Source organism: Scyliorhinus canicula, chromosome 8 (genome assembly GCF_902713615.1).
Source record: "Scyliorhinus canicula chromosome 8, sScyCan1.1, whole genome shotgun sequence".
NCBI classification, from domain to species: domain Eukaryota; kingdom Metazoa; phylum Chordata; class Chondrichthyes; order Carcharhiniformes; family Scyliorhinidae; genus Scyliorhinus; species Scyliorhinus canicula.
This window is the reverse complement of record NC_052153.1, coordinates 188,845,717-188,872,066: the sequence shown is the minus strand read 5'-3', so window position 1 is coordinate 188,872,066 and position 26,350 is coordinate 188,845,717. Positions and strand designations below refer to the sequence as shown.

The 26,350-nt window shown below is 51.5% G+C and overlaps 1 protein-coding gene across 4 annotated transcripts in view; it reads left to right on the top strand.

The window, feature by feature from the left end:
* Positions 1 to 26,350, top strand: part of sh3bp2 (SH3-domain binding protein 2) — a 172,547-nt gene that overhangs the window by 68,289 nt on the left and 77,908 nt on the right. For 3 of the 4 annotated variants that reach the window (XM_038805881.1, XM_038805878.1, XM_038805879.1), the window contains one exon: positions 20,481 to 20,623. In XM_038805881.1, the coding sequence (XP_038661809.1) occupies positions 20,607 to 20,623 (17 nt within the window). In that variant the 5' untranslated portion in view covers positions 20,481 to 20,606. Of the gene's footprint in view, positions 1 to 2,594; positions 2,679 to 20,480; positions 20,624 to 26,350 lie in introns of those variants that run through there. The other variant, XM_038805880.1, reaches the window with a different exon arrangement.

Below are 26,350 nucleotides of genomic sequence, written 5' to 3'. Positions count from 1 at the left end.
ACGTGATCTATGGCTTTCTGGAGTGGGGCAATAATGAAAAGGCTAGAGTTGTAGAATGAGGACATGTACACAGCATTGCTGTTGATATACAAGTCCTTTGGGGTCTTTGCAAAGGTGAGGGACCAGTGTATTTGGAAAACTTTCTAAGAACTGGTTGTAGAAACTGGCTCGACTATGTGGTCAATTCATGTCGTGCAGAACCAGTCATAGACAAGATAGGGCATCACTACTGTGTATTGGGAAGCCCACATATATATGTGGACACAGTGAACTGTGAAACGAAAGAGAAAATGCTGGAAAATCTCAGCAAGTCTGGCAGCATCTGTAGGGAGAGAAATGAGCCAACGTTTTGAGTCCGATGACTCTTTATCAAAGCTCTTTGTGAATATGAAAGTGAATCCTATTAAATGCACCACCAGGTAGATTGTTACTCTTACAAAAGTCCAACAACATTTTTGTAACTTGCTTTTGAATAGGGCTGTGCGACCATGCTTAGCAGCAGATCCAATGGATGCAAATTTGGACCTGTCATTAAGAACGACATGCATTTTGTTGACTATAGTCACGCTTGTTAAGGAAGACTATTGCAGTCCCTTTGGGCTTACAGATATTTATGTCTGGGTTGGCTCGAGGCCGCGCAATGCTACCAGAATCTGGTGCTCTATGTGAAAGTCGGCCAGGTCATTGGTTATCTCACACAATATGCATGCGTTAGATCAGCTGTGTGCACTTTCATGCATTCAACATCTACAGTGGGTGCTGGTTTGTGTTTGTATAATTGGGAATAGAAACTGTCCTGTTGAGTGCAAGGCGAAAAGCTTTGACAGCAGGTTTCTTTTCCAGCAATGGTAGCATATGGACACAGGGTAGCACGGTAGCACAAGTGGATAGCACTGTGGCTTCACAGCGGCAGGGTCCCAGGTTCGATTCCCCGCTGGGTCACTGTCTGTGCGGAGTCTGCACGTTCTCCCCGTGTCTGTGTGGGTTTCCTCCGGGTGCTCCGATTTCGTCCCGCAGCCCAAAGACATGCAGGTTGGGTGGATTGGCCGTGATAAATTGCCCTTCGTGTCCAAAAAGGTTAGGAGGGGTTATTGGGTTACGGGGATAGGGTGGAAGTGAGGACTTAAGTGGGTCGGTGCAGACTCGATGGGCTGAATGGCCTCCTTCTGCACTGTATGTTCAATGCTTACCAGAATGCAGCAGTTAGTGCCTTAAACAGGGGACATGGTTGGTCTTCCCCTGACAATCCGGTGCTACGAGGAAGCAGTTGGATTGAAGGTATACTCCTAATTTCTGGAGAGGCCGGGATCAGAAGTCCCAAACGGAAATGCTGAACCCTTGGCATGGTGCAGAAAAGTAGGAGTGCAGGAGCAATCCAACATTGATTGCCATTTCTTGGAAGATTGGGCCAATATTGGATTCACAAGCTTGGACGATAACATCACTATTTCTGCTGTTCTGATTAGATCTGTCTGATTATAAGTGTGTCACTCCAGTTCCTAAGCTGCAAGACCTTCCTGGGAGGCCACTTTTGCGATTGTCCAAAGACGTGCAGGTTAGGTGGATTGGCCATGCTAAATTGCCCTTAGTGTCCAAAAAAGTTTAGGTGGGGTTACTGTGTTACGGGAATAGGGTGGAGGTGTGAGCTTAGGTAGGGTGCTCTTTCCAAGGGTCGGTGCAGACGTGATGGGCCGAGTGGCCTCCTTCTGCATGGTAAATTCTATATGATTCTATGATTGGTGCATTGCAAAGTGGTGAGGCTTGGCCCTGCACTTACAGTTTGTTATTCAGGGACTCAGTAGATCACTGAGCATGACATTGCCTCAAAGGGAATTACTTGGTCAGGACAAAGATTAAAGCTTCAAGAAAGGGCAGGACGATGGTGGCCCCTGTTGCTGTATCCAAAGAGGAGCAGGGGAAACAATCTTTTTTGTGTTCCATGTTTCATTTTTTATGTAAAATATTTAAGGTGTGACTGACTTTTAAACATCTTAATCAGTGTAGTGCCCAGAAAACAATCAGCATCAAAAAGGTGAATGGTGCAAAAGCATCATGATGAGGGAGTTGTGTATTTGATATTTTAAGCTCTTTCCACCATCTCAACCCCCTCCACTCGTGCCGTAGTGAAGCAGGGGGGAGGTGAGATTGATAGCGAAACCTAGAATTGTACAAACAGCTACTGATTGCCTGATGAACTGTCACATCCTGTTTGGGAAAAGACGTTCGTTGCGTCTGTGGTGGTGGGGTGGGGGAAATGTGCCTGGTGACATATTTATTGCCGAAGCAGAGTGAAAAGTCCCCAGATTGGGCAGCTTCCTGTAAATGTGAAAGTCAGGAAACCTGGCAGCGTTATAGATACATATGGCCTTTTGTAAAATAAATATAGAGCTGATCTGAAGTGATGAGCTATTAGAGGAAGTTGTCAGCGAGGGTCATGTTGGGTATGAGGGGACGAGGCTTTTTCAGCATTTAGAGAGGTCCTGGACACACGGGACACAGACCCCAGGGGCACCCTCTCTCCATCCCAAACTTCTCTTTCTAACCAGATGGCGGGGAGAGCAGCTGGTGCACTTTCCATGAATCATTTGCCTTCAGTGGATCTGTAGTTGAATCGCTGTGGAAGTGCCTGAATTAAACCATGTATTATTGGATTATTTATTATGTGGCAATGGAAACAGGTAAGACGATTGCTATTTTCTATCCTATTTCTCTGTCAGTTCTTTCCTCCTTCTCGTGAAGGATTTTACTCCTTGGCTATTATTTATTTATTAAGGGGTCGACTTAGGCACTAAGTGTTGGCAAGGTGTTCGATATGGATGTGGCATCACAGCAACCATTGTTCATGTTGTCCTCCAACAATCACACACACAGACATGTGACGGGCCACCAGCTTCTTGGGAATTTCATACACTGGCTTCATAACCAAGGAATTGCGGAATACTAGCGTCGCCATTGCGTTACATGACTAACGATCAGATTGGACTAAGAATTTGGAGATTGTGCGTTCAAATTCCACCAGAGCAGTTTGTGAATTGAATTGAGTTTAAAAACAAAATAAACGTGGAATAAAAAGCTGGTGACCGTGAAGCAATCGAACTGCCACGAAAAGATAGTAATCTTTATTGTCACAAATAATCTTACATTAACACTGCAATGAAGTTACTGTGAAAAGCCCCTAGTTGCCGCACTCCTGCGCCTGTTCGGGTACACGGAGGGAGAATTCAGAATGGCCAATTCACCTAACAGCGCGTCTTTCGGGACTTGTGGGAGGAAACCGGAGCACCCGGAGGAAACCCACGCAGACACAGGGAGAACGTGCAGACTCCGCACAGACAGTGACCCAAGCCGGTTATCGAACCTGGGACCCTGGCGCTGTGAAGCCATAGAGCTAACCACTGTGCTACCGTGCTGCCCGACAAACTGGTTCACCAGTGTCCTTTAGGGAAGGAAACTAGCCATCCTTACCCAGTCTGGAGCTACATGTGACCCCAGTCCCACAGCAGTGTTTTAAAATAATATATTTAATGGGATGTGAGCATTGCTGGCTAGGTCAGCATTTATTACCCATCCCTCATTGCCCTTGAACCGCTGCAGTCCATGTGCTGTAGATTCAGCCACAGTGTTGTAAATGTTATTGACTCTCGGCTCCTCTCAGAGAAGGCTAGACAAGCCACTCAATGCTGTTTCATGGAGCACTTGATCAAGGTGACCCACTACCAAACATCTTCTTTGGGGGCAAGGAGTGGGAATTGAATGCCAGCGATGTTCATGTCCAAGAATGAATAATCGACCACTTCTGAAGTGAGGTCACTTTTAAGATGTGGGTTTAGGTCTGCGTCCCCACTTAGCTGATCAGAGGCTGGGGCTTATACAATTGGGGTTCTTGTGTTGCAGATGCCGTAAGGATTTGAAAGAAAATGAGGTAAAACGATCGGCGCTACGAGTAACCCAGTCCCTCTGTCCCCCCCCCGACCGCTAACCCCCCTTCAACCCCATCCTGTTACAAATGCTGGTGGTTGTGGAGATGTGTAGGGCCTTGAGTTGGCCAGTGCTCTGATGTTCCTTGTTATACCAACACTCAAATGTCAAAGCTCGCTTGTTAAAGTTCCAAGTGGAGTGTGGTACCAGTGGCCATCTGCATTTATTCCACTGAGATTCAGTTTAAGGAGGAGTATATTTATTTTTAAATAATAGTTGAAAAATAGGCTCCTGAGGAGAGCAGGGACAGTTAAAAGCCAGGAGCTTGTTGGAAAAACTTGTGCTCGTTTCTGTTGTGTTTGGTACTTCACAAAGGATCTCACCAAACACTTCAACTTGTCCAAACCAGAATCTTTTATTGAGTCTCGTGTGGTAAGATAGCAATCTGATACAGAGCAAGCTTGTGGTAGTCACCACTAACAGTATTAGATGTAGTAACTGTATATTAGATGTAGTGCAGTAAGGCTCCTGTATTAGAGGTACAGGGGTGAATCCCTGCCTGCTGGCTCTGCCCAGTAGGCGGCGGAAGGCCCGCAGTCTGCCCTACTCCATTGCGGAGGTCAGGGCTGTCACCAGAGACTGCCAGGTCTGCGCGGAGTGCAAACCGCACTTCTACCGGCCTGACCGAGTGCACCTGATGAAGGCCTCCAGCCTCAGCATGGACTTCAAAGGGCCCCTCCCCTCAACCGACCGAAACACGTACTTCCTGAACGTGGTCGATAAATACTCCCAATTTCCCTTCGCCAACCCACGCCCTGATATAAGAACACAAGAACTAGGAGCAGGAGTAGGCCATCTGGCCCCTCGAGCCTGCTCCGCCATTCAATGAGATCATGGTTGATCTTTTGTGGACTCAGCTCCGCTTTCCGGCCCGAACACCATAACCCTTAATCCCTTTATTCTTCAAAAAACTATCTATCTTTACCTTAAAAACATTTAATGAAGGAGCCTCAACTGCTTGAAGGGGCAGCAGGGTAGCATGGTGGTTAGCATAAATGCTTCACAGCTCCAGGGTCCCAGGTTCGATTCCCGGCTGGGTCACTGTCTGTGCGGAGTCTGCACGTCCTCCCCCTGTGTGCGTGGGTTTCCTCCGGGTGCTCCGGTTTCCTCCCACAGTCCAAAGATGTGCGGGTTAGGTGGATTGGCCATGCTAAATTGCCCGTAGTGACCTAATAAAAGTAAGGTTAAGGGGGGGGTTGTTGGGTTACAGGTACAGGGTGGATACGTGGGTTTGAGTAGGGTGATCATGGCTCGGCACAACATTGAGGGCCGAAGGGCCTGTTCTGTGCTGTACTGTTCTATGTTCTATGCTTCACTGGGCAAGGAACTCCATAGATTCACAACCCTTTGGGTGAAGAAGTTCCTCCTAAACTCAGTCCTAAATCTACTTCCCCTTATTTTGAGGCTATGTCCCCTAGTTCTGCTTTCACCCGCCAGTGGAAACAACCTGCCCGCATCTATCCTATCTATTCCCTTCATAATTTGATATGTTTCTATAAGATCCCCCCTCATCCTTCTAAATTCCAACGAGTACAGTCCCAGTCTACTCAACCTCTCCTCATAATCCAACCCCTTCAGCTCTGGGATTAATCTAGTGAATCTCCTCTGCACACCCTCCAGTGCCAGTACGTCCTTTCTCAAGTAAGGAGACCAAAACTGAACACAATACTCCAGGTGTGGCCTCACTAACACCTTATACAATTGCAGCATAACCTCCTTAGTCTTAAACTCCATCCCTCTAGCAATGAAGGACAAAATTCCATTTGCCTTCTTAATCATCTATGACTTCTGCCATGGTCATTAAAGCCCTCAACAGCATCTTCGCCCTGTTTGGTTTCCCCACTTACGTCCACAGCGACCGGGGATCCTCCTTTATGAGCGATGAGCTGCGTCAGTTCCTGCTCAGCGAGAGCATTGCCTCGAACAGGACAACCAGCTACAAACCCCCGGGGTAACGGGCAGGTGGAGCGGGAGAATGGGACGGTCTGGAAGGCCGTTCTGTTGGCCCTACGGTCTAAAAATCTCCCGGTCTCCCGCTGGCAGGAAGTCCTCTGCGACGCGCTTCACTCCATCCGATTGCTCCTCTGCACCGCAACTAACGAAACCCCTCACGAACGTCTCCTTGCCTTCCCCAGGAAGTCTACCTCCGGGGTTTTGCTCCCAACATAGCTGGCAGCTCCTGGACCCGTCCTCCTGCACAAACACGTGCAGACCCACATGGTGGACCCGTTGGTCGAAAGAGTACAACTACTGCACGCGAACCCGCAGTACGCCTACATGGCGCACCCCGATGGGCGCCAGGACACAGTCTCCCTCGGGGACCTGGCACCAGCTGGATCCCCACCCACGGCCCACCACCCGACACACCCCCCTCCGATTGCTCCGGCGCCACTCACCCTCCCCCCAGTGCACCTCACTGCAGCCCCCGCCCCAGGACGATCCGTCCTCCCACTGGCTCCACTCGGGGATGAAGGCGAGGACAACACGCTCCCGGAGACATAGGCGACCAAGTCGGTGCCCGCATCACCACCGGGACCGAGGCGATCACAGCGGAGGATCAAGGCACCCGACCGACTGAACCTGTAGATTTTGCCTGTGTGGTGAACGTATTGCAGTAACCATTCATCATGTATGTCACTGTATCACGCTGTTGCCCATATGGGCTCCACTTATGGACCATTGTACGATATTTCCTGGAATGTATCATGTTGATGCCCTTGTGGGCTACCCCCCTGGCTCCGCCCCCTTGAGGGGAGGTATAAAGAGCAGCAGCCCTGTAGGCGGCTCTCAGTAGCAGAGCAGTCGCAGGCAGTCTCTGTTCTCGTCGATTAAAGCCACAGTTTACATCCACTCTTTGTTTCGCGTGAATTGGTGATCGCATCAATTTAATCGATTGCAACACCACAATGGAATCGGCCCTCAAACCTGACCGACTGGAACTTGACCCACAAGCCACAGAGGCGAAAGGGATTTTTTCACACTGGCTCCGCTGTTTCGAGGCTGACCTCGCCGCCTCCTCCTCGCCTTCCATCCCCGACGATCAGAAGCTGAGTCTCCTCCACGCCCGGGTGAGCCATAGAATCTCTGGACAACTCGAGGAAGGGACCACATACGCAGACGCCCTCGCGATGCTGAAGCGCCTATACGTAAGGCCAGTGAACGAGGTGTATACGCGGCATCTCCTCACTACTCGCCGCCAACGCCCCGGGGAATCGCTGGAGGAGTACCTACGCGACCTCAAAGTCCTTGCGCGAAGTTGCAACTACCAGGCCGTTACGGCCACTCAACATATGGACCTTGCCATCCGTGATGCCTACGTGACTGGAGTCAGGTCCAACTACTGTGAGACAGCGCCTACTCGAGAAGGGTGCCCTGGACCTGGAAGAGACGGTAAAGCTAGCCTCCTCCCTAGAACTAGCGTTCCAAAGCCTCAACGCGTTCCTGTCTGATCACGCGACCCCCTCGGGGACCCCAGACCAGAGAGTACCCCAGGCCTGTGCCGCGCGGCTGCCTGCCCAACACGGGGGGCTACCCTGCTATTTCTGAGGCCAGCATCAGCACCCCAGGCAGCACTGCCTGGCTCGGAACGCGAACTGCAGCAACTGCGGTAAGAAGGGACATTTCGCTAAAGTTTGCCCGGCCAGGTCCAAATTCTCTAAATCACAGGCCCGACTCTCAGACTCACAGGCCCGCAGACGCCGCAGTGTGGCAGCGTGCCTGCCGGCTCCCCCCCCCCCCCCCCCCCCCCCCCCCCCCCCCCCCCCCCCCCCCCCCCGGACGCATCATCTGGCTCGTGTTGTCCGTGGGGTTAGCCATCTTCAAGCCCGCACAACATGTGCGACTCATGGGGTCCGCCATCTTGGCCATCCTCACCCACGCGGCCCACCACGTGCGACTCATGGGAGCCGCCATCTTGGACGCCATCTTCCTCTCTGCCCGACACATGCGACCGACGGGGGCCGCCATCTTTGCCGCCATCTGCAACGCCGCACGACACGTGCGACCGACGGGAGCAGCCATCTTGGGACCACCCCAGCACCTCCGACCACGCCGGCTACCCGCAACTCAGTGCAGTCACCCAGGACCAGTCGCGACCCAAACACCTCCGGAGCTCCATGATGACCGTCCGGGTAAATGGACCCGAAACGCCTTGCCTGTACGACTCCGGGAGCACGGAGAGCTTGATTCATCCAGACATGGTAAGGCGCTGCTCGTTCCCAATCTTCCCGGCACATCAACCCATCTCCCTCGCTCCGGGCCGCACTCGGTGCAGGTCCGAGGGAGCACTCCCGCTACCCTAGCAATACAGGGCGCCGAGTACGCCGATTTTACGTTTATATGTACTCCCCGACCTCTGCGCTCCTCTCCTGTTGGGACTGGACTTTCAGTATAACCTCAGGAGCCAAACTCTGAAATTCGGCGGGCCCCTACCCCCACTCACCGTATGTAGCCTCGCGACCCTAAAGGTCGACCCTCCTCCGCTCTTCGCAAATCTCACCGCCGACTGGAAGCCAGTCGCCACCAGGAGCAGGAGGTACAGCATCCAGGACAGGACTTTCATCCGGTCCGAGGTCCAGTGACTCTTGCAGGAGGGGATCATCGAGGCCAGCAATAGCCCCTGGAGAGCTCAGGTGGTGGCCGTCAGGACCGGGGAAAAGAACTGGATGGTTGTAGATTACAGCCAGACCATAAACCGGTACACGCACCTCGATTCGTACCCCCTTCCCCGGATCGCAGACATGGTTAACCAGATCGCCCACTACCGGGTATTCTCCACGGTGGGTCTGAAGTCTGCGTACCACCAGCTCCCAATCCGCCCGGAGGACCGCCACTACACGGCCTTTGAGGCAGCCGGCCGCCTCTTCCACTTCTTCCGGGTCCTTTTCGGCGTCACAAACGGGGTCTCGGTCTTCCAAAGAACGATGGACCGAATGGTGGATCAGTACGGGCTGCTGGCCACATTTCTGTACTTGGACAATGTCACCGTCTGCGGCCATGATCAGCAGGACCACGATGCCAACCTCCACCGATTTCTCCAAACCGCCCAAACCCTTAACCTCACTTACAGCAAGGAGAAATGCGTTTTCCGCACAACCAGACTAGCCATCCTCGGCTGCGTCATGGAAAACGGAGCTCTAGGGCCCGACCTTGACCGTCTGCGCCCCCTCCTGCAACTCCCCCTCCCCCACTTCCCCAAGGCCCTGAAAAGGTGCCTCGGATTCTTTTCCTATTACGCCCAGTGGGTCCGCAACTACGTGGACAAAGCTCGCCCACTAATCAAGGCCACCATCTTCCCACTGCGATGCGCGCAGTGGCCAAGTCTGTCCCCTTCCAGGCGGAGAGCGATGCGCCAGAGGTCATCCTCGCCGCTACCCTTAACCAGACGGGCAGGCCAGTAGCATTTTTTTCACGTACCCTCACACCTCCGAAATTCGACACTCCTCGGTTGAAAAAGAAGCCCAAGCCAACGTGGAAGCCGTACGGCACTGGAGGCACTACCTCGCTGGTAGGAGGTTTACCCTCGTAACTGACCAACGTTCGGTAGCCTTCATGTTTGATAATACGCAGCGGGGCAAAATCAAGAACGATAAGATCTTAAGGTGGAGGATCGAACTCTCCACCTATAATTACGATATAGTATATCGTCCTGGGAAGCTCAACGAGCCCCCAGATGCCCTGTCCCGCGACACGTGCACCAGCGCGCAAGATGATCGACTCTGGGCCATCCACGATGACCTCTGCCACCCGGGGGTCACCCAGCTTCTCCATTACATCAAGGCCTGCAACCTGTCCTACTCCACCGAGGAGGTCAGAGCCATGACCAGGGACTGCCCAATCTGCGCGGAGTGTAAGCCGCACTTCTATCGACTGGATAAGGCCCACATGGTAGAGGCATCCCGGCCCTTTGAGCGCCTCAGTATCGACTTCAAAGGGCCCTTCCCCTCTACCAACTGCAACACATATTTCCTCAATGTCGTTGACGAGTTCTCCCGCTTCCCCTTTGCAATCCCCTGCCCCAACATGACTGCGGCCACCATCATTAAAGCCCTACATAGTGTCTTCACCCTGTTCGGTTTCCCCACGTACGTCCACAGTGACCGGGACTCGTCGTTCATGAGCGATGAACTGCGTCAGTACCTGCTCAGTAAGGGCATCGCCTCGAGCAGGACTACCAGTTATAACCCCCGGGGAAACTGGCAGGTGGAGAGGGAGAACGCGACGGTCTGGAAGACCGTCCTCCTGGCCCTACGGTCTAGAAATCTCCTAGTTTCCCACTGGTAGGTGGTCCTCCTCGACACACTCCACTCTATTGGGTCCCTCCTTTGCACAGTCACAAACGAGACCCCTCATGACCACCTGTTTGTTTTCCACAAGAAATCCACCTCCGGGGTCTCGCTTCCATCTAGGATGAAGAGACCGTGGCCCGTCCTACTCCGCAAACACATCAGGAGCCATAAGTCCGACCCCCTGGTCGAGAGGGTCCAGCTCCTTCACACCAACCCCCAGTACGCATACATAGAACACCCCGATGGCTGACAGGATACGGTTTCCCTCCGGGACCTGGCACCCACAGGTTCCACTACCACCGCCACCCCATCTTACCCCACCCAACCTATGCTGACAGCACCCCCGCCCCGACATGGCACCCGTACCTTCTCCCGCCCTCCCTTCCCCTTCACAGACCCACAGGAACGAAGCTCCAGAAGACACGCTCCCGGAGTCCATGTCTATGCCCGCACCGGCGGCTTTGCTACCGATGCCAGCACAGATGAGTTTGACACCTTGGCCAGCTGTGATACCAGAGCTTCGGCGATCGCAGCGCACGATCAAGGCGGCGGACAGGCTGAAACTGTGAACCTTCCGCCCCCGCCGGACTTCAATTTTTTAACAGGGGGTGAATGTGGTGAACGTATTGCATTATCCATTTACCATGTATGTCACTGTATCACGCTGTTGCCCGTGTATGCTCCACCTGTGGACCATTGTACGATATTACCTGGAATGTATCATGTTGGTGCGCTTGTGGGCTCCACCCCTTGAGGGGAGGTATAAAGAGCAGCATCTCTTAGGCGGCTCTCTCTAGCAGAGCAGTCACAGGCAGGCACTGTTCTAGTCAATTAAAGCCACAGTTTATATCTACTCTGTTTCGGGCGAATTGATGGTCGCATCAGCCTGAACTTGTGCTTTTGCCTGAACTGTAAATGTTTCCACCACCCCCGCTGGACTCTTTTTTTTTAACAGGGGGTGAATGTGGTAGTCACCACTAACTGTATATTAGATGTAGTAACTGTATATTAGATGTAGTAACTGTATATTAGATGTAGTACGGTAAGGCTCCTATACCAGAGGGACATGGTTAAATCCCTGCCTGCTGGTTCCGCCCGGTAGGCGGAGTATAAATATGTGTGCTCACCAAGCTGCAGCCATTCTGGTAGGAAGCTGCAGGAGGCCACACGTCTCTTCTTAATAAAGCCGCAATTATTCTCTACTCTCATCTTGTAGTAATTGATAGTGCATCAATGTTATAATGGAGTCTGCTAACTACGCCTCTGGAACTTACACCTGGCACTGACCATTCACATGTATGTCTTATTACCCTCTCAATCTTCTTATGAAGATGGCCGATATGTCTCCCCTTTATTCCGAGTCACAGGTCACATGACCTTGGTCCAGAGACTGCATGGTGTGTCTGTACCGCCACCATGAGCAACACGGTAGCACAGTGGCTAGCACAGATGCTTCACAGCTCCAGGGTCCCAGGTCCAATTCCTGGCTTGGATCACTGTCCGTCTGTGCGGAGTCTGCACATCCTCCCCGTGTGTGCGTGGGTTTCCTCCGGGTGCTCCGGTTTCCCCTCTCAGTTCAAAGATGTGCGGGTTAGGTGGATTGGCCATGCAAATTTCCCTTAGTATCCAAAAAAGGTTAGGTGGGGTTACGGGATAGGTTGGAGTTGTGGGGATAGGGTGGACGTGTGGACTTAGGTAGGGTGCTCTTTCCAAGGGCCTGGTGCAGACCCAGTGGGCCGAATGGCCTCCTTCTGCACTGTAAATTCTATGATTCTATGATTCCCCTGCTGGTTGGATGTCGCACACCATCCAACTATGATATACTCCAGAGGCATATCCCACAGTTTCCATCGTCTGCAGGTAAAAGTGCAGACCAAATGTGTTTAGGATGGGGATTCCAGAACTCCTGGCCCAGGCAGCTGTAGGCATGATGTGTTTAAAGCAGAAATGCACAAGACGCCAGTTGGACAGGCTCGGAGATCTCAGAGAGTTGTAGGTCTGGAGGAAGATACACCGATAAAGTGGGTGAGCCCAAGGGATTTACAAACCAAAATAAGAATGTTAGAGTCGCGTTGCCAGGCCGGGATTTCCCAGTTCTTCTACTACGAGCATGGGGAGCAGAATCTGGGAAAAGGCCCCTAACGCCGACTGTCACCAGCAGACCTTGAAACATTTTCTTACAGCATCAACACCTGGAACAATGTTAACATTGGAGTGGGGTGCATTTTGTCGAGAACTGTCTCGAGCACCATTTGTCACAGCATAGATCACAGCGATGATAAATGTCAAATAGGCAGCAGGCCAGTTAGATTCTGAACAGAGAAGAACCAGTAGTGTCTCAGGTGAGAATCCCTGCATCAGTCTGTTTGATAAAACGTCAAAGTCTGAAAGTTTCAAATGTCAAAATTCTTATTAATATAATAATAATAATCTTTATTGTCACAAGTGGGCAGCACGGCAGCATGGTGGTTAGCACAATTACTTCACAGCTCCAGGGTCCCAGGTTCGATTCCTGGCTTGGTTCACTATCTGTGCGGAGTCTGCACGTTCTCCCCGTGTGCGTGGGTTTCCTCCGGGTGCTCCGGTTTCCTCCCACAGTCCAAAGATGTGCAGGTTAGGTGGATTGGCCATAATAAATTGCCCTTAGTGTCCAAAACTGCCCTTAGTGTTGGGTCGGGTCACTGGGTTATGGGGATAGGGTGGAGGTGTTTTTGGCTAGGGTGCTCTTTCAAAGAGCCAGTGCAGACTCGATGGGCTGAATGGCCTCCTTCTGCACTGTAGAATCTATGATTCTAGGCCAACATTAACACTGCAATGAAGTTACAGTGAAAAGCCCCGAGTTGCCACACTCCGGCGCCTGTTCAAGTACACAGAGGGAGAATTCAGAATGTCCAATTAACCTATCAGCACGTTTTTCGGGACTTGTGGGAGGAAACCGGAGCACCCGGAGGAAACCCACGCAGACACGGGGAGAACGCGCAGACTCCGCACAGACAGTGACCCAAGCCAGGAATCGAACCTGGGACCCTGGAACTGTGAAGCAACTGTGCTACCCACTGTGCTACTGTGCTGCCCCTGTGCGTATTGGGCCAGGGTAGAGGACTCTTTCAGAGGGTCGGTGCAGACTTGATGGGCCAAATGGCCTCCTTCTGCATAGTAGGAATTCTATGTAAGAGGACAGAAAATGCCTCCTCCTCCTCCTCCTCCTCTGACAGTGTACTGCACCAGAGTGACGGCCTGGATTTTGTACTTAAATCTCTGGACTGGGATCTATATAAACATTGGCTTACAAATCACCAGCCAGAGTATTAATCCAGTTGCATCATTTTAGAAAGGACTTTAAACCTGTGATCAAAGTGTAATATCCACTCATGTATATCATGAGATGCAGACAGGCAGTGATTGACACACAGGATAACCAATGAACACACACGACACAGAGCGACCAATCACCAGACAGGACACCAGCACTATAAAGCCCACAGGGCATTAAGGCTTTCTCTCTCTCACACAGGACATGGCTAGGGAGATAGTCGCAGTGCACAGGCCAATGAACATCATCACCATGTGATAGAGAGCTGGTATGGTCAAGCCAGGAGGAGGTTATCAGTTAATAGAGTGTCAACCCACAGCAGATTATGTCCAGCAATCAACAGGTTCAATAAAACAATTGCAGTCGATGTTAGACCAACACAGATAACACATCACAAAGTGCAATGGAGATTAACGGGAATGGTACCAGAGATAAGAGACGTTCGCTATTTGGAGAGAACGGAGAAGCTGAGGTTGTTCACTTTGAGCCGACAAGGTTAAGGGGCAGGATTCTCCGTCAGCGGGAATCCCCGCTTCACCGGCAGCGCATTCCCGCCCGGGGGATTTCCCAGCAGCATAGGGGTGCCCACAATGTGAAATCCCATTGGCCAGCTGCCGGGATGGAGAATCCCGCGGCCGGGACAGCCGGGATAGTAACCGGGTCTGCCGGGATGGAGGACCCGCTGTCGGGATGGAGAATCCCGCTGCCGGGATGGAGGTCCCGCTGCCGGGATGGAGGTCCCGCTGCCGGGATGGAGGTCCTGCTGCCGGGATGGAGGTCCCGCTGCCGGGATGGAGAATCCCGCTGCCGGGATGGGGGACCCGCTGCCGGGATGGAGAATCCCGCTGCCGGGATGGGGGTCCCGCTGCCGGGATGGAGGTCCCGCTGCCGGGATGGAGAATCCCGCTGCCGGGATGGAGAATCCCGCTGCCGGGATGGAGAATCCCGCTGCCGGGCTGGAGGTCCCGCTGCCGGGATGGAGAATCCCGCTGCCGGGATGGGGGACCCGCTGCCGGGATGGAGAATCCCGCTGCCGGGATGGGGGACCCGCTGCCGGGATGGAGGTCCCGCTGCCGGGATGGAGAATCCCGCTGCCGGGATGGAGAATCCCGCTGCCGGGATGGAGAATCCCGCTGCCGGGATGGAGAATCCCGCTGCCGGGATAGAGGACCCGCTGCCGGGATGGAGAATCCCGCTGCCGGGATGGGGGACCCGCTGCCGGGATGGAGGTCCCGCTGCCGGGTTGGAGAATCCCGCTGCCGGGATGGGGGACCCGCTGCCGGGATGGAGAAACCCGCTGCCGGGATGGAGGACCCGCTGCCGGGATGGAGGTCCCGCTGCCGGGATGGGGGACCCGCTGCCGGGATGGGGGACCCGCTGCCGGGATGGGGGACTCGCTGCCGGGATGGAGAATCCCGCTGCCGGGATGGGGGACCCGCTGCCGGGATGGAGAATTCCGCTGCCGGGATGGAGGTCCCACTGCCGGGATGGAGAATCCCGCTGCCGGGATGGAGAATCCCGCTGCCGGGCTGGAGGTCCCGCTGCCGGGATGGAGAATCCCGCTGCCGGGATGGGGGACCCGCTGCCGGGATGGGGGAATCCCGCTGCCGGGATGGGGGACCCGCTGCCGGGATGGAGGTCCCGCTGCCGGGATGGAGAATCCCGCTGCCGGGATGGAGAATCCCGCTGCCGGGATGGAGAATCCCGCTGCCGGGATGGAGAATACCGCTGCCGGGATAGAGGACCCCGCTGCCGGGATGGAGAATCCCGCCGCCGGGATGGGGGACCCGCTGCCGGGATGGAGAATCCCGCTGCCGGGATGGAGGTCCCGCTGCCGGGATGGAGGTCCCGCTGCCGGGATGGGGGACCCGCTGCCGGGATGGGGGACCCGCTGCCGGGATGGAGAATCCCGCTGCCGGGATGGAGAATCCCGCTGCCGGGATGGAGAATCCCGCTGCCGGGATGGAGAATCCCGCTGCCGGGATGGAGAATCCGCTGCCGGGATGGGGGACCCGCTGCCGGGATGGAGAATCCCGCTGCCGGGATGGAGAATCCCGCTGCCGGGATGGAGAATCCCGCTGCCGGGATGGAGGACCCGCTGCCGGGATGGAGGTCCCGCTGCCGGGATGGGAGTCCTACAGCCGGGATGGAGGACCCGCTGCCGGGATGGGGGACTCGCTGCCGGGATGGAGAATCCCGCTGCCGGGATGGGGGACCCGCTGCCGGGATGGAGAATTCCGCTGCCGGGATGGAGATCCTGCTGCCGGGATGGAGAATCCCACTGTCGGGATGGAGAATCCCACTGTCGGGATGGAGAATCCCGCTGTCGGGATGGAGGTCCCGCTGCCGGGATGGGGGACCCGCTGCCGGGATGGGGGACCCGCTGCCGGGATGGAGAATCCCGCTGCCGGGATGGAGAATCCCGCTGCCGGGATGGAGGACCCGCTGCCGGGATGGAGAATCCCGCTGCCGGGATGGAGCAGCCGCTGCCGGGATGGAGGTCCCGCTGCCGGGATGGAGGACCCGCTGCCGGGATGGAGAATCCCGCTGCCGGGATGGAGAATCCCGCTGCCGGGATGGGGAATCCCGCTGCCGGGATGGAGAATCCCGCTGCCGGGATGGAGGTCCCGCTGCCGGGATGGAGGTCCCGCTGCCGGGATGGAGAATCCCGACCAAGGTTTTCAAAATTCTGAAAGGTTGCGATAATGTGAACGTGGAGAGAAACTGCTTTTAATGGCAAAGTGCTGACTAATCAGAGGGCCTGGATTAAGGTCAATAGCGGGAGAGATGAGATATGTTTTTACGCAGCAGGTTGTTTTGATCTAGAATGTGTAGGCTGAAAGGACAATGGAAGCCGATTCAATGATTCCTTTCAAAAGGAGTTGAAACTACTTAACGGAAAATTGTGCAGGGATCTGGGGAAGGAGCCTGGGAGTAAATCTGATAACTGTGTCAAGAGAGTTTGCAGAATGGGTCGAATGGTTCCTTCTGTGCTGTATGATTCTATAAAAAGAATATCCAGTTGATTGGCCTTGTCTCCATCCCATCAAAATTGACCATTTCTTGGTCTAGTCAAGCAAAAGCTTTTTGTGAAATGGAGTAAGGTAAGATGGTTATGTTAATCAGAGACCTAGGCTGAATACAGGAATTTAAATCTCACCATAACGGCTGAGGAATTTAAATTTAGTGAAATAAAATTCCCCAGGAATCAGCATTAAGATGATTGCTATTTTTAAAATAATTTATGGGATGTGGGTGTCACTGGTTAGGCCAGCATTTATTGCCCATTCCTAGTTGCCCTTCAGAAGGTGATGATGAGTTGCTTTCTTGAACGGCTGCAGTCCTTCAGGTGTAGGTACACCCACTGTGCTGTTAGGGAGGGCGTTCCAGGCTGTTGCCCCAGTGACAGTGAAGGGACAGCGATATATTTCCAAGTCAGGGTGGTGAGTGACTTGGAGGGGAAACCTCCAGGTGGTGGGGCTCCCAGGTATCTGCCTGCTCTTGTCCTTCGAGATGGTAGTGGTCGTGGGTTTGGAAGGTTCTGTCTAAGGAACCTTGGTGAGTTACTGCAGTGCATCTTGTAGATGGTAGATGTTGATTGTGGGGGATTCAGCGATGGCATTGAATGTCAAGGGGCGGTGGTTAGATCCTCTCTTATTGGAGATGGTCATTGCCTGCCACTTGTAGGCTCGAATGTAACTTTTTACTTGTCAGGATAGTGTCCAGGTCATGCTGCATTTGGACATGGACTGCTGCTTCATTATCTGAGGAGACGCGAATGATGCTGAACATTGTGCAGTCATTCACACACATCCCTACTTCTGACCTTATGATGGAAAGGAGGTCATTGATGAAGCAACTGATCTATGTTAATGTCCTTGACTTGGTTGTGCAGGGAACAACTACAAAATTTGTGTACGACGCAAAGCTTGGAAGTATTATGAACTGAGGCAGATAATGTTAGATTTCAAGAGGATGTCAGATGGTGGAATCAACAGACATGTGGCAGCTGAAATTTAATGCAGAGAAATATGAAGTTGTACGTTTTGGTAGATGAATGAGGCGAGGCAATGTGATACAGTTTTGAAGGGAATGTAGGAGCAAAGGGACCTGGGGATATGTGTACAGAAATCATTGAATGTCATAGGGCATGTTGAGAAAGCGGTTAACGAGACTTTCTGAGTATAAGGATTGGGTACTTTCTTTTATTCTTTCATGGGATGTGGGTGTTGCTGGCTGGGCCAGTATTTGTTACCAATCCTAATTGTCCCTGAGAAGGTGGTGGTGAGCTGCCCTCTTGAATAATAATAATCGCTTATTGTCACAAGTAGGCTTCAATGATGTTACTGTGAGAAGTCCCTAGTCGCCATTTTCTGGCGCCTGTTCGGGGAGGCTGGTACGTGAATTGAACCCGCGCTGCTGGCCTTCATAGAATTCATAGAATTTACAGTGCAGAAGGAGGCCATTCGGCCCATCGAGTCTGCACCGGCTCTTGGAAAGAGCACCCTAACCGAGGTCAACACCTCCACCCTATCCACATAACCCAGTAACCCCACCCAACACTAAGGGCAATTTTGGACACTAAGGGCAATTTATCATGGCCAATCCACCTAACCTACACATCTTTGGACTGTGGGAGGAAACCGGAGCACCCGGAGGAAACCCACGCACACACGGGGAGGATGTGCAGACTCCGCACAGACAGTGACCCAAGCCGGAATCGAACCTGGGACCCTGGAGCTGTGTAGCAATTGTGCTATCCACAATGCTACCGTGCTGGCCTTGTTCTGCATTACAAACCAGCTGTTTAGCCCACTGTGCTAAACCAGCCCCAGTTTCACTGCAGTCCATCTGGTGTAGGTACAGCCAGAGTGCTGTTAGAGAGGGAATTCCATGATTTTGTTCCTGTGATAAAAGCAAGAAAGTTATGGTAGACCTTTATATAATACTGGTTTGGCCTCATTTAAAGTGTTGTTTTCGACTCTGGGCATCAGACTATAGGAAGAATGTGAAGGCAACAGAAAGGATGTGAAAAAGATTCACAACAATGGTTCCAGGGATATGGAATTTCAGTTATGTTGATGGATTGGAGAAGTTTTGTCTGTTCCGAGAGAAGAGAAGGTTTGAGATCAGGAGGGGACTGGCGAGGTAAATAGGGAGAAACTCCTCCTTTGGCAGAAAGGTCAAGAACAAACGGAGACCAGTTTGAAGTGATTTGCAATAGAAACAAAGGCGACACGAGGAACATTGTTTCATGCAATGAGTGCTTGGGATGTGGAATGCAGTGCCTGAGTGTATAATGGAGGCAGATTCAATGATAGCTTTCAAATTGAAATGGCTGATTATCTGAAGAGAAAAAATATCGCATGTGCATCAGAGAGAAAGCAGGGAGTTGAACAAAGTGAGTTCTTCTTTCAGAGAGCTGGAACGAATAGGAAGGGCTAAATGTAACTATTCTGGTGGTTTCACAATGACAATAAAAATGTGGGTAAACAGAAGTCCATATAATCACTCAAGCCTGGTTAAGTGACTTTTGTGAAGGGGAGGTCGTGTCTCACTAACTTGATAAGAGTTTTTCGAGGTCACAAAAATGATTGATGTAGGTAGGGCAGTGGATGTTGGACTTCAGTAAGGCCTTTGACGAGGTCCCTCATGGCAGACTGGTACAAAAGGTGAAGTCACACGGGATCAGAGGTGAGCTGGCAAGATGGATACAGAACCGGCTAGGTCATAGAAGGCAGAGAGTAGCAATGGAAGTGTGCTTTACTGATTGGAGGGCTGTGACTAGTGGTGTTCTGCAGGGATCAGTGCTGGGACCTTTGCTGCTCTTAGTATATATAAATGATTTGGAGGAAAATGTAATTGGTCTGAATAGTAAGTTTGCGGACGACACAAAGGTTGGTGGAATTGCAGATAGCGATGAGGACTGTCAGAGGATACAGCAGGATTTAGATTGTTTGGAGACTTGAGCGGCGAGATGGCAGATGGAGTTTAATCCGGATAAATGTGAGGTAATGCATTTTGGAAGGTCTAATACAGGGAGGGAATATACAGTGAATGGTAGAACCCTCAAGAGTATTGACAGTCAGAGAGATCTAGGTGTACAGGTCCACAGGTCACTGAAAGGAGCAACGCAGGGTGGAGAAGGTAGTCAAGAAGCCATACGGCATGCTTGCCTTCATTGGCCGGGGCATTGAGTATAAAAATTGGCAAGTCATGTTGCAGCTGCATAGAACCTTAGTTAGGCCACACTTGGAGTATAGTGTTCAATTCTGGTCGCCACACTACCAGAAGGATGTGGAGGATTTAGAGAGGGTGCAGAAGAGATTTAGCAGGATGTTGCCTGATATGGAGGGCATTAGCTATGAGGAGAGGTTGAATAAACTTGGTTTGTTCTCACTGGAACGAAGGAGGTTGAGGGGCGACCTGATAGAGGTCTACAAAATTATTAGGGGCATAGACAGAGTGGATAGTCAGAGACTTTTTCCCAGGGTAGAGGGTTCAATTATTCTGGGGCATAGGTTTAAAGTGCGAGGGGCAAGATTTAGCGGAGATGTATGAGGTAAGTTTTTTTACACGGAGGGTAGTGGGTGCCTGGAACTCGCTGCCAGAGGAGGTGGTGGAAGCAGGGACGATAGTGATGTTTAAGGGGCATCTTGACAAATACATGAATAGGATGGGAATAGAGGGATACGGACCCCGGAAGTGTAGAAGATTTTAGTTTAGACGGGCAGCATGGTCGGCACAGGCTTGGAGGGCCAAAGGGCCTGTTCCTGTGCTGGACTTTTCTTTATTCTTTGTTCTTTGACTTGGGTAATAGCTTACAGTAATAGCTTACATGGTCCTGTTTGAACTGGTGTAAATTTAATACCTAATCAGCAATTTTTGTTATTTTGTTTCAGCACAATGGCCACTGGAGTAGAGGAGAATTGGCCAGTCCCAATGCGAGCAATTGGGGCTCAGAACCTCCTCACCATGCCGGGAGGCGTCACACAATCTGGATACCTGCATAAAAAAGGAGGTTCCCAATGGAAGATCATGAAGTGTAAGTTTGTCAGTCACACAGATTGTTGTTTCAAGTCACCCTGATATCCAACAGACTGTCTTCCTCTTCCAATGCCAGTCTCCTTTACATAGTCTAACCTCACTTCTACTCCCTCTCACACACCTCCCCCAAGTCTTTTCCCGCCAGCTCTCTGAAACTCTTCAGGATGGTTTACTATGTTAAAAGCATTTTAAGAAATTCAGGTTGTTTTTATCTGTACACACACTGGGATACGCTTTGAGAATTTGGTAAAGACGGTGGCTGAGGAATAAATACAGGCCAGCACATGGAGGGAATGCTCCTGCTCTTCTTTGTAATAATGATCATGGGATAATAACAGTAATCTTTATTACACATTGCCTTCTGCTGAGAAGGCAGGCAGGAGTCTTGATTTAATATCTCATTTGATAATGTGGTGGCAGAGGGTCGGTAGATCATTAAAGTTATTGTTCACTAATCTGTGCCAATAAGGTTTGATTGTAAATTATTTTTGGAAGCTGAAATGTCCACTTCTGCCAGTCCTGTTTATGCTTCCTCTTGTGAGGGCTGGAGAGCACCGTTCTACTGACACCAACAACAATGGGGTACAGAAAGTGCAGGGGAAACTCAAAAAAGCAATTAGGGGAGCAAAGAGGGGACATAAAAAAGTACTGGTGGGTAAGAAAAGAGAAAATCCCAAGGGCAGCACGGTGGCCTAGTGGTTAGCACAGCTGCCTCGCGGCGCTGAGGTCCCGGGTTCGATCCCGGCTCTGTGTCACTGTCCATGTGGAGTTTGCACATTCTCCCCGTGTCTGCGTGGGTTTCGCCCTCACAACCCAAAAATGTGCAGAGCAGGTGGATTGGCCGCGCTAAATTGCCCCCTTAATTGGAAAAAATAATTGGATAATCTAAATTTATTTTTAAAAAAGATTAGAGAAAATCCTAACACTACATGGCAAGTGTCCGTTAGCTTCAGGAGCACATACTAGTCCAAAAGATGTGGGCTAAGGATGCATCAAAACCAAGCTTGCTCCTGTCCCCCATCTTACATTGTCCTGCTTCTAATAGCCGTAGAAATCAGGTACATGGATGTCTGATCAACTGTGATTTAGGCTATTGGGACAATAGAAAAGTCTTGCTTTAATTGTATACAAGCTTCGTTAGACCATGCGTGGAGTATTGCGTGGAGTATTGCGTGGAGTATTGCGTGGAGTATTGCGTGGAGTATTGCGTGGAGTATTGCGTGGAGTATTGCGTGGAGTATTGCGTGGAGTATTGCGCGGAGTATTGCGCGGAGTATTGCGTGGAGTATTGCGTGGAGTATTGCGTGGAGTATTGCGTGGAGTATTGCGTGGAGTATTGCGTGGAGTATTGCGTGGAGTATTGCGTGGAGTATTGCGTGGAGTATTGCGTGGAGTATTGCGTGGAGTATTGCCCGGAGTATTGCGTGGAGTATTGCGTGGAGTATTGCCCGGAGTATTGCGTGCAGTTTTGGACCCTTTACCTTCAGAGGGACTTGTTCCCGGACAGCAGGACTGCCCTCAGAAGAAGGACCAGGAAACTGAGCCTGTATTCTTTGGGGTTTCAAAGAAAGAGACGTGATCTCTTTGAAACATATAACATACATAAAGGTAGATGCAGGAAGATGTTTCCCCTGGTTGGTGAGGCTAGAACCAGTGGACACAATTAGAAAATAAAGGCGAATCTACTTACGACTGAGATGAGGAGAATTGTTTTATTCAGTTGTGAGTCTTTGGAATTCGCCACCCCAGAGGGTTGTGGAAACTCAGTCAATGATTATGTTTAAAGCAGTGATTGACAGATTTCTACATACCAACCACATAAAGGGATATGGGGATAGTGTGGGAAAAAGACATTGAAGTGGATGATCAGCCACTATTTTATTGAATGGTGGAGGCTGTTGATAAGGTTCCTCATGGCAGACTGGCCAAGAAAGCCAGGGCCTATTGGATCCAACGCAAAGTGACACATTGGAGCCAAAATTGGCTGAAAGGCAGGAAGCAGAGGGTGGTGGTAGAGGGATGTTTCTGTGACTAGAAGTCTGTTTCTAGTGGGCTTCCGCAGGGCTTGATGCTGGGCACTGGCTATTTATGGTGTATATTAATGATTTGGATTTGAATGTAGTGGATATGATCAATAAGTTTGCAGATTACACAAAATTTGGTCATGGGTGAATTATGAGGAGGATAGCCATAGACTGCAGGCGGTTATCAGTGGGTTGGTCAGGTGGCCAGAGCAGTGGCAAATGGAATTCAACCTGCAAAGGTGTGAGGTCATGCACTTGGGGATGGCTAATGAGGCGGAGCTTTATACTTTAGGATGACATGCAGGATCAACAAGTCCAGAGAGCCCTGGATGTCTAGGAATATTCAGGATTGGATAGGAAGGAAAAGAGAGAACTTTAACTGATACAAAGAGAAAAAATCTACAGAGGCCCCTATGGGGTACAGAAAGTGTAGAGGGAAACTCAAAAAAGCAATTAGGGGAGCAAAGAGGGGACATAAAAAAGTACCGGTGGGTAATAATAGAGAAAATTCCAAGATATTCCATAAGTATATCAAGGGGGAGAGGATAACCAGGGAAAGAGTAGGACCCATTAGGGACCAGGGGGGTAATCTGTGCATCGAGCTGGATGACCTTGGTAAGGTGTTAAACAAATACCTCACATCTGTCTTCACTTTCAAGCACAGTAAGAAGTCTTACAACGCCAGGTGTAAGTCCAACAGGTTTGTTTCAAACACTAGCTTTCGGAGCACTGCTCCTTCCTCAGGTGAATGAAGAGGTGGGTTCCAGAAACATATATATAGACAAAGTCAATGATGCAAGACGATACTTTGAATGCAAGTCTTTGCAGGTAATTAAGCCTTTACAGATCCAGAGATAGGGGTAATCCCAGGTTAAAGAGGTGTGAATTGTCTCAACCAGGACAGTTGGTAGGATTTTGCAAGCCCAGGCCAGATGGTGGGGGGTGAATGTAATGCGATATGAATCCCAGGTCCCGGTTGAGGCCGTATTTATGTGTGCGGAACTTCACTTTGGAGAAGGGGGATGTGGGTGCAGAATTTAGACAGGGGAACTAACTAGAGCTTCTTGAGCAGTTTGACATAGGGAGTGAGGAGGTACTGAAGGTTTTGGCAGGTTTAAAAGTGGACAAATCGGCAGGTCCAGACGAGTTGAGGCTGCTGTGGGAGGCAAGGGAGGAAATTACAGGGGCTCTGACTCAATTTTTAAAAAACCTCTCTGGCCACAGGGGGCACCAGAGGACTGGAGGACGGTGAATGTGGTTCCACTTTTCAAGAAGGGTGGTAGAGGTAAGCCAGGAACTACAGGCCAGTGAGTCTCATATCACTGACAGGGAAACTATTGGAGAAAATTCTGAAGGACAGAATCAATCTCCACTTCAAGAGAGACCATTTTTAATCAGGAACAGTCAGCGTGGCTTTGTCACAGAGAGGCCCAACAAATTTGCTTGAATTTTTTGAGGAGGTGAGCAGGTGTGTAGATGAGGGAGTCCAGTTGATGTAGTTTATCTGGATTTCAGCAAAGCCTTTGACAAGGTCTCACATGGGAGACTGATAAAGAAGTTGAAAGCACGTGGGATCCAGGGTAACTTGGCAAGTTGGATCCAGAATTGGCTTAGTGATAGGAGACAGAGGGTGGTGGTAGAGGCTGTTTATGTTACTGAGGCCGGTGTCCAGTGGTGTACCACAGGGATCAGTGCTGGGTCCCTTATTGTTTGTCATATATCGAAACAAGGTAAAGAAAATATGTTGGGGGGGGGGGGGGGGGGGGGGGGGGGGGGGGGGGGATGGGATGATAAGTAAGTTTGTAGATGACACAAAGATTGGTTGGGTGCTTGACAGTGAAGAAGAAGATCTTGGGTTACAGGAGGATGTAGTTGGATTGGTCAGATGGGAAGATCAGTAGCAGATGGAATTTAACCCTGAAATGTGAGAGATGATGCATACTGGAAGGAGTAACACAACAAAGGAGTACCCAATGGATGGCAGGATACTAGGAAGGTCAGATGAACAGGGGGGTTTTGTGGTGCTTGTCCACAGATCTCTGAACGTGGCAGGACAGGTTAATAAGGTAGTTCAGAAGTTATACAGGTCACTTGCCTTTATCAGTCGTGGTATAGGTTATAAGAGCAGGGAGGTTATGTTGGAGCTGTACAGGAATTTGGTTAGGCCACAGCTGGAGTACTGTGTGCAGTTCTGGTCACTGCACTATAGGAAGGATGTGATTGCACTGGAGAGGGTGCAGAGGAGGTTCACCTGGATATTGCCTGGGATGGAGCATTTCAGCTATGAAAAGAGGCTGGATAAACTTGTGTTTTTTTTGGAGCAGAGAAGGCTGTGAGGGGGCCTGATTGAGGTGTATAAAAGTATGAGGGTGTTGACAAGGTGGATAGAAAGCAGCTGTACCCTTTAGGAGGGCTATAGTGATAGAGGACTCAATTGTAAGGGGAATAGACAGGCGGTTCTGCGGACGCAACCGAGACTGCGGATTCTGGGCCTCCCTGAAGGTGCCGACGGGGCGGACACGAGCACGTATGTGACTACAATGCTGGTGACGCTGATGGGCCCGGGGGCCTTCCCGCGGCCCTTGGAACTGGACGGGGCGCATAGAGTCCTCGCGAGGAAGCCTAGGGCGAATGAACCACCGAGGGCGATGGTGATAAGGTTCCACCGCTTTACAGACAGGGAGCGTGATTTGCGTTGGGCAAAGAAGGAGCAGAGCAGTCAGTGGGAGAATGACGAGATTCGCATATACCAGGACTTGGGAGCTGAACTGGCTAAGAGGTGTGCGGGTTTCAACCGGGCTAAGGCGGTCCTCCACAGCAAAGGGGTGAAGTTTGGGCTCCTACATCCGGCAAGGCTTTGGGTAACGTATCAGGACAGGCACCATTATTTTGATACGCCGGATGAGGCGTGGACATTCATTAAGCACGAAAAGCTGGACTTGAACTAAGGGGCAGCTGCACGTGGGTGAAACGCGCTGGCGGAGATGTGTGACCGGGTTTTGCCCTGGTGTAAGTTTGTTAGTAGAATTTAAGTTTGTTTTCCTTTTCCTGTTTCTTGTTTCAGGGGGCGAGGTAATGCCCGGGTTGTGTGGTCCATTGCACGGGAAGGATCTGGATGGTTCTTGTCCTCTTACCCTGTGGGGGGGAGGGGGGGGAGGGGGGGCAAAGGAGGAGACAATAGTAAGATTGGAGATAGAGGCGGGAGTGGCCAGCATGGGTCAGCTGACTTACGGAAGCGCAATGGGGGGGGAAATCAGTGCTAAGCAGGTGCTTGGCATGGGGGGGGGGGTTAGGAGTGGGGGGCTGGGGGGGGGAGGGGTGCTGCTTTGCTGACTGAAGGGGAACCAACTGTTGTGGATAGATGGAGAGTCAGGTTGGGGGGTCTCCGGCGGGAGGGCTGGAGTGTGCGGGGGGGCGCGGGCACGTGGCTGGCTGAAAAAGGGAGATGGCTAGTCGGCAGGGGGGTCAACCCTCCATCCAGGCTGATCACATGGTCTGAACGGGCCACTCAAGAGGGCCCGCGTGTTCTCGCACTTAAAGGGATTAAAGGCGGACATGGCCATGCTACAGGAGGCGCACTTAAAACTCGCTGACCAAACGAGGCTAAGGAGGGGATGGGTGGGCCAGGTGTTCCACTCGGGGCTAGACTCAAAGACCAGAGGGGTGGCAATTCTGGTTAGTAAACGGGTGCCGTTTGAGGC